The 12,533-nt window shown below is 42.1% G+C and overlaps 1 protein-coding gene across 1 annotated transcript in view; it reads left to right on the top strand.

Moving 5' to 3' along the window:
• Tpx2 (TPX2 microtubule nucleation factor) overlaps nt 1–12,533 on the top strand; it is a 39,600-nt gene that overhangs the window by 17,654 nt on the left and 9,413 nt on the right. Inside the window, exons 5-9 of the mRNA XM_036185100.1 lie at nt 2,091–2,219; nt 3,147–3,272; nt 5,962–6,235; nt 9,899–10,067; nt 11,837–11,975. Coding sequence (XP_036040993.1) covers nt 2,091–2,219; nt 3,147–3,272; nt 5,962–6,235; nt 9,899–10,067; nt 11,837–11,975 — 837 coding nt within the window. The remainder of the gene's footprint in view (nt 1–2,090; nt 2,220–3,146; nt 3,273–5,961; nt 6,236–9,898; nt 10,068–11,836; nt 11,976–12,533) is intronic.

Raw genomic sequence — 12,533 nt, 5'->3', positions numbered from 1 at the left:
CCTCTGCTCGCTCAGTGCTTGTGGAGTGAGTGAGCTTGCAGGGTTAATTTATACTTACTTGGTTGCTCAAGGCTAGGATTCAGACTCGTCAGTTTGATTTTAAAAGCTCTGTATGGATAAAATGGTTATGTTTTTCTGATGTCAATTACTTTTCTCCCTCTTTAAAGAATTTTATTATTTTATGTTATGTGTCTGAGTGTTTTGCTTGCATTTATTTATGTGTCATGTGCGTTCCTGGCGCCTGGTCAGAAGGGTGCCAGACCTTCTGGAACTGGAAGTACAGACAGTTGTGAGTCCTCATATGGGTACTGGGAATTGAACCTGTGTCCTCTGCAAGAGCAGCCAGTGCTCTTAACCACTGGGCCATCTCTTCAGCCTTCAAATACCTTTCTTTGTTTAGTATTACAGAAGCTTTCTCGTGGTTAGGTTTGTATATATATTTTCTATTCTTTTACTTTTATTCTATTTTTGCTTTTTAGTATTCATGCTTAATATTTTGTGGTGTTAGAGTTTGAGCCAATCTCATTTGTGTGCTGAGCATACTTTCTGTTATGGAGTTATATGCCCTGCTCTTATTTAAAATTTTATAATTATGGGGCTGGAGAGATGGCTCAGTGGTTAAGAGCACTGGCTGCTGTTCTGGAGGACATGAATTCAATTCCCAGCGCCCACATGACAGCTCACAACACCCTCATAGACATATGTGCAGGCAAAACACCAATGCACAGCACATAAAAATAAATAATTAAAAAATCTTTAGAAAGGTTTAATGTTATATATATATATATATTGTGTGTGTGTGTGTGTGTGTGTGTGTGTGTGTGTATGTATGTATGTATGTATACCATCATGCATATGGACAGTAGTTGGAGTCAGTTCTCTCCTTCTCCTTGTGGTTCATGGGGCCTGAACTCAGACCAGGTGTCAGGCTTAGACACAAGCTTCTCTGCTCACTGAGTCATCTGATCCCCCTCATCCCCATTCCTGCCTTTCATGATAATGTGGAGCTTTTAAAGTAACTAAACAATCACAAAAAGTTAAGTTTTTGTAGATGACACTTATTGGGATCTTGCTTTAAAAAACAACAACAAAACCCAGCTTGGAGGTGGTGGTACATGCCTTGCCTCCCCCTCCGCCCAAACCCCATCTCACACCTTTAATCCCAGCACTCGGGAGGCAGAGGCAGGCGGATCTCTGAGTTTGAGGCCAGCCTGGGCTACAGAGTGAGTTCCAGAACAGCCAGGGCCACACAAAGAAACCCTGTCTCAAAAACAAAACAACTTACTAAACAAAAAACAAAACAAAACAAAAAACCCCAAACAAACAAAATAACTGGTCTCATTAATTTTTGTTTTCCTGGAACGCTGTCAGCTTGTACTTCTGTGACTGTATTATAATTATTAATCTGGTTAGACCTGTCACTGCCGTTTCCTGGCCACTGTCTTTGTTGTTGTTGTTGTCCTAGTCCCTTGTCCTGTGTTCTACTTAATCTTAACCTTCCCGCGTCCCCTCTGGAAGTGAACCCAGGTCCTTGCTCCCTGTACTTGCTAGGCAGGTTTTTACCACTGAACCATCCCAGCCCTCATTCAAATATATTTTGTGTTTTTTTAACTCTGTTTAAAATTTGAGGCAGGTTCTCACTGTAGAGCTATGACTGTCCTGGAACTCAGCATGTAGGCTAGGCTAACCTCAAACTCTCTCCTCCTCTACCTCTTCAGCCGTGGGATTAAGGGCACATACCACCACACCCAGGGTTCTGATTCGACTTTTCTCCTTTTGAGATGAGTCTTGCCATCCTGAGTAGCTTTCCAGAGTGCTGGCATCACAACAGCACAACCCTAGTCAGTCTGTTTTGTTGGTGTTTCCAAAAGTCAGTTTTATTGAGGTCTAATTTGTAAAACGTCAGCAAATTTGAATACCAGAATTTTATGGTTGGAAATAGCAAATTTTCACAACCATTACATTGAGAGAGTGGATAATAAGTGTTTTATTGGTCTTGTAGTTTGACATACTTTTACTGTCTGAAGAGCATTTGTCTATCTGTAGTAAATGTATTCATCTTAAGATAAATTGTGTCGATTCTACTGTAGGAGATCTGTTAGACTCTCTGCTCAGAAGGATTTGGAACACAAAGAAAAAAACCATGACCTTGTTGAAATGAAAGCAAAGACATGTACCACTCCGGCTAGTGACTTCCCACCTTCCAAAAAAATGAAATTGTAAGTAGTCAAGGTTTCTTACTGTTGCCTTGTAGACCATCATCCTGTGTGGTAGATTTCTTTCCTGAATTGAGAATTTTGAGTTATGAAGTGAAGTGGCCAATGGGTCCATCTACAGTCTGGTTGGTGTACCTGTAGACTGGGAAACTCCTAAGCTATGCAATGGTCAGGGGTGTTGACCTGTGTCCTTCCGGAAGGTGCTCAAATCTTAGTTTACAGGTTTGATTCCAGTGTTCTTCTGTGGCAAAGACTGACCAGAATATATGGTATTCATGTTTATTATTATTTTTTTAGTTGGGAATGTTGTTTCACTGCAAGGAATACTCTAAAGTATCTAAATAATTTTTGTACTTCACAGAAGTCAAAAGCTAGTTTGTCACTGGCTTTGGTTGATTCTTGGCTATTGCTTCTTAGCTTTTTCATTCTGCTTGAGTGTTATTATCAGAAGGTAACTGCTGTATCTTTAGACATTACATCCATGTTCAAGAGTGGATATTGTAAAGGAAGCAGGCTAGCACTCAGGCAGGAAAGTGAGACCTCCTGAGAGTGTCTTAAACTTTGTCTTAGTTGTTGAGGTTGTTGCTTGGATCCCCCAGCTGCATGGGAGGCTGCTGAAGCCAGTACAATACTTACTTGTAACTGGGTCCTTGCTGTTACTCTGGAATTTACTAAGGAACAGATGTTGTAGCTGTTAGGAAGGTTGTCCACACTGTCTTCTGCTTGTTGACTTGGTGACAGATAGAACAATCGTATATTCTTAAACACTACCAGATGCTTCAGCTGACCCAAGGGCTTTCTCATGCAGCTGTTGCTGTGTATGATCTGATGATATGACTGAAGAACTCTGGTTCAGTCATGTCGTTAGTCCCCTAAATGATGATGTGCCTCAGGAAATGTCTTTCTATTTTTGATCATTTTGAACTCAAGGTCTTATAAAAAGAAAGCAGAGGAAGAGGAAGAAGGCTGTGTTCGAGATACTTCCAGAAAGAATGAAAGAGAAAGTCCGGAGAAAGCCAAGGGTGGGCATACTGCGCCTAGTGCTCCACCTGCAAGGTAAGTTTCCTCCCCAGTGTCAACTCGAGAGCAAGCACAGTAAACTATAAGCCGGTCCACCTTCAATCCAGTTGGCACACATGCCATTTGGGGAAACTCCTAAAAGCTGTCTGTGACCCTGCCTGTGACCTGAGGGATGCTGAGATGGTAAGCAATGAATGTAGTTGCTGGTTTAAAACATGCACAGGGCCAGGGGTGGTGGCATGGACCTTTAATTCCAGCAATCGGGAGGCAGAGGCAGGTGGATCTCTGTGAGTTCGAGGCCAGCCTGGTCTACAGAGCTACTCCAGGAAAGGCGCAAAGCTACACAGAGAAACCCTGTCTCAAAAAAAACAAAACAAAACAAAACAGAAAAAACATGCACAGGAAAGCTGAGCTCTGGTGATCCCCTAATCTCAGCTTTTGGGAGGCAAAGGCAGGCCAGTCTTTGAGTTCAAGGCCGGCCTGGTTCAGAGTTCCAGGACAGCCAGGGCTACACAAACAAAACAAAAAACACTCTTAGGACAAGATCAATACAAATGCTTACTACCCCAATTGGACAGGCCTCCTTGAGCTTCTTACCCTTTACCCAATCAATACTTGGTTTTACAGTCTGTAGTTAACTTTGCGGGTCAGCTTTTTATTCATTTGCCAAGAGATTATTTCAGTTTTTTTGTGGAAAATTTTTTTGTTTATACTTTAATACAGTGGTTCTTAGCCTGTGGGTTGCAACCTCTTTGACAAACCCCTGTCTCTAAAAATATTTATATTAAGACTCATAACAGTAGCAAAATTGCAGTTATGAAGTAGCAACAAAAATAATTTTGTGGTTGGGGTCACCACAACACAAGGAACTATATTAAAGGGTCCTAGCATTAGGAAGACTGAGAACCACTGGTTTAATAATAGATAATGGTTTTATGGGTGCTGATATTTATTGCCAATTTTATTTCTGAAATTTTGTTTCTGTAGCATAGGCCAACCTTGTACTAGATTAGTGGAAGAATGACCTTGAACTTCTGCTCTTTTATGACTCCACCCCTCTTAAATGCTGGGATGTGGGTCTGCACCACTGCTCTGGTGTATGTAGTACTGGAGATTAAATTTTGCACATGCTAGTAAGTACTCTGATTACAAAGCTACATCCTGAGCCCCTTATCTGCCTCTTTATAACTTTAAGTTGCTTCAGATATTGTTGATCCAATATTTATATCATCAGTTTATTTATGATTTATTTATGTTTTTTTAAAAAGATTTATTTATTTGTTATATATACAGTGTTCTGCCTGCATGTGTGTCTGCAGTCCAGAAAAGGGCACCAGATCTCATTATGGATGGTTGTGAGCCACCATTTGGTTGCTGGGAACTGAACTCTGAACCTTTGGAAGAGCAGCCAGTGCTCTTAACCTCTGAGCCATCTCTCCAGCCCTATTTATGTTTTTTTGAGACAGGGTTTTTCTGCATAACCCTGGCTATTTTGGAACTTGCTCTGTAGACTAGGCTAGCCTCCAGCTCAGATCTGCCTGCCTCTGCCTCCTGAGTGCTGGGATTAACCATGCCCAACTCTATTTTTAAGTTTTGTAAGTTGACTGCTTATAATTATATTTTATGAGATAGAAAGTAATGTTATAATATAAACAGTCAAACCAATTTAGTATGTCCAGAACCTTAGGGGTTTTTTTTTGTTTGTTTTCTTTTTCGAGACAGGGTTTCTCTGTAGCTTTGAGCCTGTCCTGGACTAGCTCTGTAGACCAGGCTGGTCTCAAACTCACAGAGATCCACCTGCCTCTGCCTCCTGAGTGCTGGGATTACAGGTGTGCAACACCACCGCCCGGCGGTTTTTTGCTATTTATTTATTTATTTATTTATTTATTTATTTATTAAGATTTATTTATGTGTGCAAGTATTTGCCAGTGCACCACATTTGTGTGGGTACAATGGAGGCCCGAAAAGGGCATCAGTTCTCCTAGAACTGGAGTTAACAATGGTTGTGAGCCACATGTAGATGCTAAATACTGAACTCAGGTCCTCTACAAGAGCAGCCAGTGCTCTTAACGGCTGAGCCATCTCTCTTAATCTTCTTTATCTCCTCTAGCATTAAAATATTGTAACTTTTATTTGCTGTTAAGAGTTCTTTTTTGGTTTTGAGACAGGGTTTCTCTGTATAGCCCTGGCTCTCTTGGAACTCCATCTGTAGACCAGGCTGGCCTTGAACTCATAGAGATCTGCTTGCCGTGCCTCTCCAGTGCTGGGATTAAAGCTGTATGCCACCTCCACCCTGCACTTCCTTCTTACTTACACTGCTGGACCTGGAACTAGCCAGGTTACCTGGGTTGGTCTCCAGTTTGCGGTTCTCTGGCCTTAACCTCCCAAGTGCTGGAATTCTAAATGTGGCTCTCCTGGCTTCTTAGCTTAGTTTTGCATGTGGCATAATAGCTGATCGTTGGTGTAGACAAATAGGAATCTTTCGCTGTGTCTAGTGTCTTGTGTAGTTTTAGCAATTGTTCTCTGAGAATTCTGTAATACCTTCATGTAAAGTACCCATCTTTGCATAATGTTACCTAATGAAGCCACCGTTTTGTTCTAGTAGAGAAACTTTGGTTTTGATAGATAAGAGGTTATAAATATAGTCTACCCAGCAGGTTTAGAGTCCTTGAATCGCTTAGCCCTTTCTTCCTTTCTTCTTTCTTTTGCTGATTGTTGTTTGCAGGCAGAAGGTTCTGAAGAGCACTGAGGAGCTGGAGTTGGAGAAAAGACTGAAGATGCAGCAGGACGTGGTGGAGATGCGGAGGAAGAACGAGGAGTTCAAGAAGCTCGCTCTCGCGGGGCCAGCGCCACCTGTGAAGAAGTCCACAAACCAAGTCACCAAAACAGTTGACTTCCACTTCCTCACAGATGAGCGAATCAAACAACATCCCAAGAACCAGGAAGAATATAAGGAAGTGAATTTCATGTCTGAACTTCGAAAGGCTCCTTCATCTGCTGTAAGTTGTCAGGCAACAATATTCTTATTACTAATTGAGTAGGAGTCAGCTGTAGCGTTTGTTATTATTTGCAATAGGATAATTGAGGAGGTTTGTTTATTTATTTTGTTGTTGCTGTTGTTGTTGTTTTTTCCAGACAGGGTTTCCCTGTGCAGCCCAGGTTGTCCTGGAACTCACTCTGTAGCCCAGGCTGGCCTTGAACTCACAGAGATCCGCCTGCTTCTGCCTCACGAGTGCTGGGATTTAAGGCGTGCGCCACCACTGCCCCATGAGGAGGTTTTTTTTTAAAATCAAGATAGATATAAATTCCCTGTAAACTGTGTGACTGTCGACAAATCACTACTCTGGGAAAGCATGTTACCAAGTTGGTGTAAAAAATAAAATGGGACATGAAACACATGAAATTATATGTGGCAGGTTTGTAGAGGCTTTCTCCAGCACCTGAAGGCTTGGGTGTGGAAAGTATGACCTCATTGTAAACGGATGTTTCTGGTCCTAATTGCCTGGTCCCAAATAACAGACTCAGAGGTTTAATATTACTTATAAATGCTTGGCCAACAGCTCAGGCTTATTACTAACTAGCTCTTACATTTAAATTAACCCATTTTTATTAATCTGCATTCTGCAATGAGGCTCCTGGCTTATTACCTCATTTTCTACATGTTGTGCTTGCTTGGTGGCTGGCTCGTGTCTCCTGACTCTGCCCTTCTTCCCAGCATTCTCATTTTGGCTTTCCCACCTAACTTCCTACCCAGCTACTGGCCTGTTAGCTTCTTATTAACTAATGAGAGTAATACATATTCACAGTGTAGAAAAGGATTGTTCCACAGCACCTCATGTCAAAAGACAGTGATGACTGCAAATATGAGGTTTTAGGGTCATCATTGCTTCTGGTGGTGCTCTGTTAATAAAACCGGACACAAACAATATGAGAGGGCTGTTAGATCAGGGAGTTTGCTGTGAGATTGTGTCTCCTAGGAATGTCAGAAGCTATACCCATAGAGTCTCACCAACATGACTACCTCAACATGAGCTAACAAAGACAACCTAGCATGGGTGAGGGAAAGCTCAGGAGATTTCAGTCCTATACAAAGAACTACAAGTAACGAAGGAATGCTGAGAACTGGAGAAAGTTTTCCCAGGGAAGAACACATCAATTGGTTATCTAATACAAAGGGTCAGCCCGGAAACATACATACAAGTAACATACAGACTATCATAGTTAGGGTGACTATTGCTGTGATAAAATGCCATGACCAAAGAAACTTGGGAGGAAAGGATTTATTTGGCTTACACTTCCATAACACTGTTTATCACTGAAGGAAGTCAGGATAGGAACTCAAACAGGGCAGGATCCTGGAGGCAGGAGCTGATTCAGAGGCTGTGGAGAGGAACTGCTTACTGGCTTGCTCCCCAAGGTTTGCTTAGCCTCTTTGCTTATAGAACCCAGGGACGACTCCACCCACAATGATCTGGGCCCTCCAACATCCATCATTAATTAAGAAAAAACAGCTGGATCTTATGGAGGCAATCTTTTTTTTTAATTAAAAAAAATATATTACATATACAGTGCTCTATCTGCATGTACACCTGCACACCAGAAAAGGGCACCAGATCTCATTACAGGTGGTTGTGAGCCACCATGTGGTTGCTGGGAATTGAACTCAGGACCTCTGGAAGAACAAGAAGTGATCTTAACCGCTGAGCCATCTCTCCAGCCTGGAGGCAATCTTAATAGGGGTCCCTCTTTTTAGATAACTCTAGCTTGTGTCAAGTTCACATAAGACTAGCCAGCACACAGACTGAATATATGTATATATAGGAATATACATGTATGTATGTATGTATGTATGTAACAGTTAATGAAAAAAGAGGCTGTAAATCTGAAAGGAGGGTGGATATGGGGGGCTTTGGAGGGAGTAAAGGAGAGGGGGAAATGATATAATTATGTCAGAAATGAAGGAAATAAGTTAAATCTAGAGCCATGTGAGCATAGTCGAGGCCTAGTTTAACCTGCAAGAGACATTAGCTAATTGATAACAGAGATTAGGGTAGAACCAGAGGTTAGTTATTGGCATAAAGGTTTTAGGACCTGTTCTTTCAAACATTGCTAAACATCAACTCTGGAGAAAAAAAATGTTGAAAAAAGCCTGTTGTCTACAAGGTTGAGTCCCAGATCTCTCAGACCTGCTGTGAAAACTGAAAACTGGTTGGAATAGACTGCTCATTGTCTTCAGTTTTTGTTTAGTTTGGTTTTTTTCTTTTGGTTTTTAGAGACAAGGTTTGTGTAGTCCTGGCTTTCTTGGAGCTTGCTCTGTACACCAGACTGGACTTGAATTTGTAGAGATCCCTCTGCCTCTGCCTCCCCGAGTGCTAGGATTAAAAGTGTGCACCACCACCGTTCTGCTTCTCTTAAATTTCACGGAGAGTAGTGGTTCATCTTAACTGCAGAGCCATTTCTCCATCCCGTTTTGTCGTTGTTTTAAGACAGGGTCCCATTTAGTTTAGGCTTGCCTCAAACTCACTGTGCAGCTGAGGATGACCTTTGAACTCCTGATCCTCCTGCCTTCACCTCCCCAATAATGGGATGGTGGGTGTGCACCACCACTCCTGACTCCAGGCAAGGTTTTATTTTTAAATACTTTTAATACTTATTTTTCTTGTATTATTTGTGTTTTGTGAGTGTATGTGCCGTGTATGTGTGGGTGATAGTGGAGGTTAGAAGAGGGAATGGGAATTCCATAATTGGAATTAGAGGTGTTTGTTTAAGTCACCTGAAGTGGGTGCTGGGAATTGAACTCTGGGCCTCTCAAAGAACAGCAGGTGTTTTTAACCACTGAGCTACCTCTCCATCCCCCCAAATAATTTATTTATTTTATGTGTACGTGTGTTTTGTCTGCATGGATGTCTATATATCATATGTATGACTGGTGCCCACATGTGTTCAGTTTTATTAACAGAGCACTACCAGAAGCAATGACGGTCCTAAATCATCGTTCTGGAACTAGTGGGCCGCTCACAGTTGTAGTCATCATTGTCTTTTATTTGAGATGAGGTTGTACTCTGTGGCCTGTCTTGAGTTAGTCTTAAAGCCTGAATTCATTGCTGCCTCTTTAGAAATATGCCCTGGAGTTTTGCTTCCATTCAAAATTAATGGAAGGCAGAGGCAGGTGGATTTCTTATGAGTTAAAGGCAGCCTGCTTTACATAGTGAGTTCCAGACCAGCCAGGGCTACAGAGAGAAACCAAACTAAAAAAACTCATTAAAAATAGATAAAAAGTAAATGATCCACAGTGGGGTAGGCTTTCGTATCAGTTAGTTTGAGGGTCTATGTGGAGAGAGCTAAGTTAGGCTTCTGCCTGACCTGATGAAGACCCAGCAGCCCATGCCAGTTTTGTGTGGTTTTACCTTTCCTTTCTCTTTCCTTTTGAATTCTGAAAAACTTGCTCTTGACTGGTTCAAAGCATTAGAGACTTGGGGAAAACCGCATATATACTGTTATAAAACAATCTCCTGAGTGCCAGATTTTTCAAAGAAACATCATGACAGACTGTGTAACCCCTGCTGAAGGACTGATAAGTGTAAGGATCCTGGCTCCATACCTGTGCTGAGCATGTGCTGGCATAGATCCCATGTCTTTGCTGACAACTGTTCTCTTCACAGGCCCGAGTGACTAAAGGATGCACTATTGTTAAGCCTTTCAATCTGTCCAAGGGGAAGAAGAGAACATTTGACGAGGCCACATCTCAGTATGTGCCCATTGCACAGCAGGTCGAAGCCTTCCACAGACGAACCCCTACTAGATACCACCTGAGGAATAAGAAGGACGAGAGTAAGTTCGTGCCCAGGACTTAGCTGGCTGGGGCCTCCTCCATCCCTGCACAGCAGCAGTGGTCCTGGGCGGGGGGAGGAAAGGGGGAGGAGGAGGGGCACAAATGCTGACAAGTGTGTGTAGATTGGGTGGGGCACACATGAGAGGATCTCAATTGTTTCTGTCTTTATGAAAGTAATTTCAACAAGAGGATAAAGTCTGCAGGTTGAAAATAATTGCTAGTTGTGGTAACTCACCTTTAGTTCCACACACTGGAGGCAGAGGCAGGCAGATCTCTGAGTTTGAAGCCAGTGTGGTCTACCACGTGGGTTCCAGGACAGCCAGGGATGCACAGAGAAACCTTATCTCAAAAAACCAAAGAAAAGAAAATAATGTAAAATAATTTAGCAGGAGATGTGGCTAAGCTGGACTGGCGTGCATGCTGTAATCCTGGCATTTGGGAGGTAGGGAAAGGCCAGTTTGGTCTAAATAGTGATTTCAAGGCTAGTCTGTGCTACAAAGAACCCATATTCAAAACAAAAACAAATATGGCTAATATTTTGGATAAAACTGGATGTATTTTTGAGCTATCTAAAAATTTCCTCTTCCTACAAAGCACTGTTTAGCACTTTGTTTTAGGTGCTACATGAGTTACTTTTAATGCAGCATTTCTGTTTTCTTTTTGAGTGCTAAGGATTCAGCCCAAGACCTTGTGCATGCTAGCCAGACACTCTACCAATGCACTACATTCTCCACCCTAACTACAGTGTTTCTTAAGCTTGCTACTGTAGTGGGACATTTTATAGTATGAAAATAGTGAATCTTTTTTTTTTATCTTCATGGAATTAAGTTCTCACTTAGCCAAAGCTTCATAGTCAGAATCTGTTTCAAAAGAGAATCCAGTAAATGAATTAGTTAATTTTTCTCACTGTTATATAAGGTCTAGATAGAAGAATTCATTTTAAGTAATTATGAAAATTGTTAGGTTTGTTATCAATCAGGGAAATCAATAGCCTCTATGAGTGTTGGTAATGCTCTAAATCAGCGGTTCTCAACCTATGGGTTGAATGATCCTTGCACAGAGGTCATCTAAGACCATCGGAAAGCATAGATATTTGTATAAAAGCTAATAACAAAATTACAGTTATGAAGTAGCAACAAAAATAATTTTATGGTTGGGAGTCATCGTGACGTTAAAGGGTCACAGCATTAGTTGAGAACCACCGGTCTAAATGCTGACGTTCTGGAACGGTTGTTCTTGCTCTTTTGTCTTCTCTTTCTCCAGCTGTCTATCTGACTCTTCTTTGCATCTGTTTGGTGTAGCTATATAGTGAGGTCGGTTTGAAAGTTGAACTGTAGCCTAGGTTGGGCATCAGCTATTGACCCTCCTGGCTCAGCTTCCTAAATGCTGGGATAACAGGCATGGCTTTACCATTGACTTGCTTTGATACAGATGTTTGTTGTGAAATTCATAAAGTTGGGAATTACTCATTGGTTTGTAAAGATCTGGTGTCTTAAAACTAATAAAAAAAAAACTTTGTCAACAACAAGCAAAATAGTTGGTATTGTCAGTAGAAAGGCCTATGCAGTGGCTTGGCTAGACTTTTAAGTGCAGAGATGGCCGAAGAATTTACCCTTCGATAAGAATGGTGTAGGAGGAAGGAGGGAACATCTGTAGGTTGAGAGCCCAAGGCCAGGCTCCCTGCTTTGTCTGTTTTCTACCTGGTTGGGTCAGCACTTACCAAGAGCTGGATCTTGGAACTAAGCAAATGTCTGATTTTGCTTTATAGACTTGTTACCCTCCAGACCAGTGACCAAGATCTCAAGAGACCCCCAGACTCCCATACTGCAAACCAAATACCGTGCGAGGCTTGTGACCTGCAAAAGTGCAGCCGAACAGGAGGCTGAGGAGTTGGAGAAGCTGCAACAGTAAGCCCGCCTTCCTGTCTGAGGAGTGCCATTGAAACCTGCCTGTTGCTCTCGGCCCTACTTCTCACGGTGGCTCTGCAGGCTGGGCTCCCGTCTCTAACTGAAAGTGGGAACAGGGAGGTGCCCAGGAGCATAAGCTGGTAGAAATCCAATGTAGAAGTGGGCATGGCAGAATTCAATTTTGGATTCCAATTAAGGACTAAGGTAGGTCTAGGTAGACCTTAGCTCTTCCTGACTTTCAAAGGATTTTTACAGCTTCACTCTTGGAAAAGGCTGGAACTTAGTGTAGTCAGCACTGAAACTTGTCTGCCAAGATCATCCCTGATCATTGTGGTATTGGGGGTGAAACCCAGGACCTTTGTGCAGGTAAGACAAACACTACTGTTGAGCTACACCCCAGCTCTTTTTAACTTCAAGTAGAGCCTCACTAAGTTGCTTGTGCTGGCATTTTAGCTTAGGTGTGTTTTAGTTATCCAATTCTCTTGCCTTGGCCCGAATTGCTGGGATTACAGACCATGTCACCAGCATTGGCCCTATCTTTTTTTGTTTTTTAAAGAC

The sequence above is a fragment of the Onychomys torridus genome, chromosome 4 (genome assembly GCF_903995425.1).
Source record: "Onychomys torridus chromosome 4, mOncTor1.1, whole genome shotgun sequence".
Classification (NCBI taxonomy): domain Eukaryota; kingdom Metazoa; phylum Chordata; class Mammalia; order Rodentia; family Cricetidae; genus Onychomys; species Onychomys torridus.
This window is presented reverse-complemented; position numbering and strand designations above follow the sequence as displayed.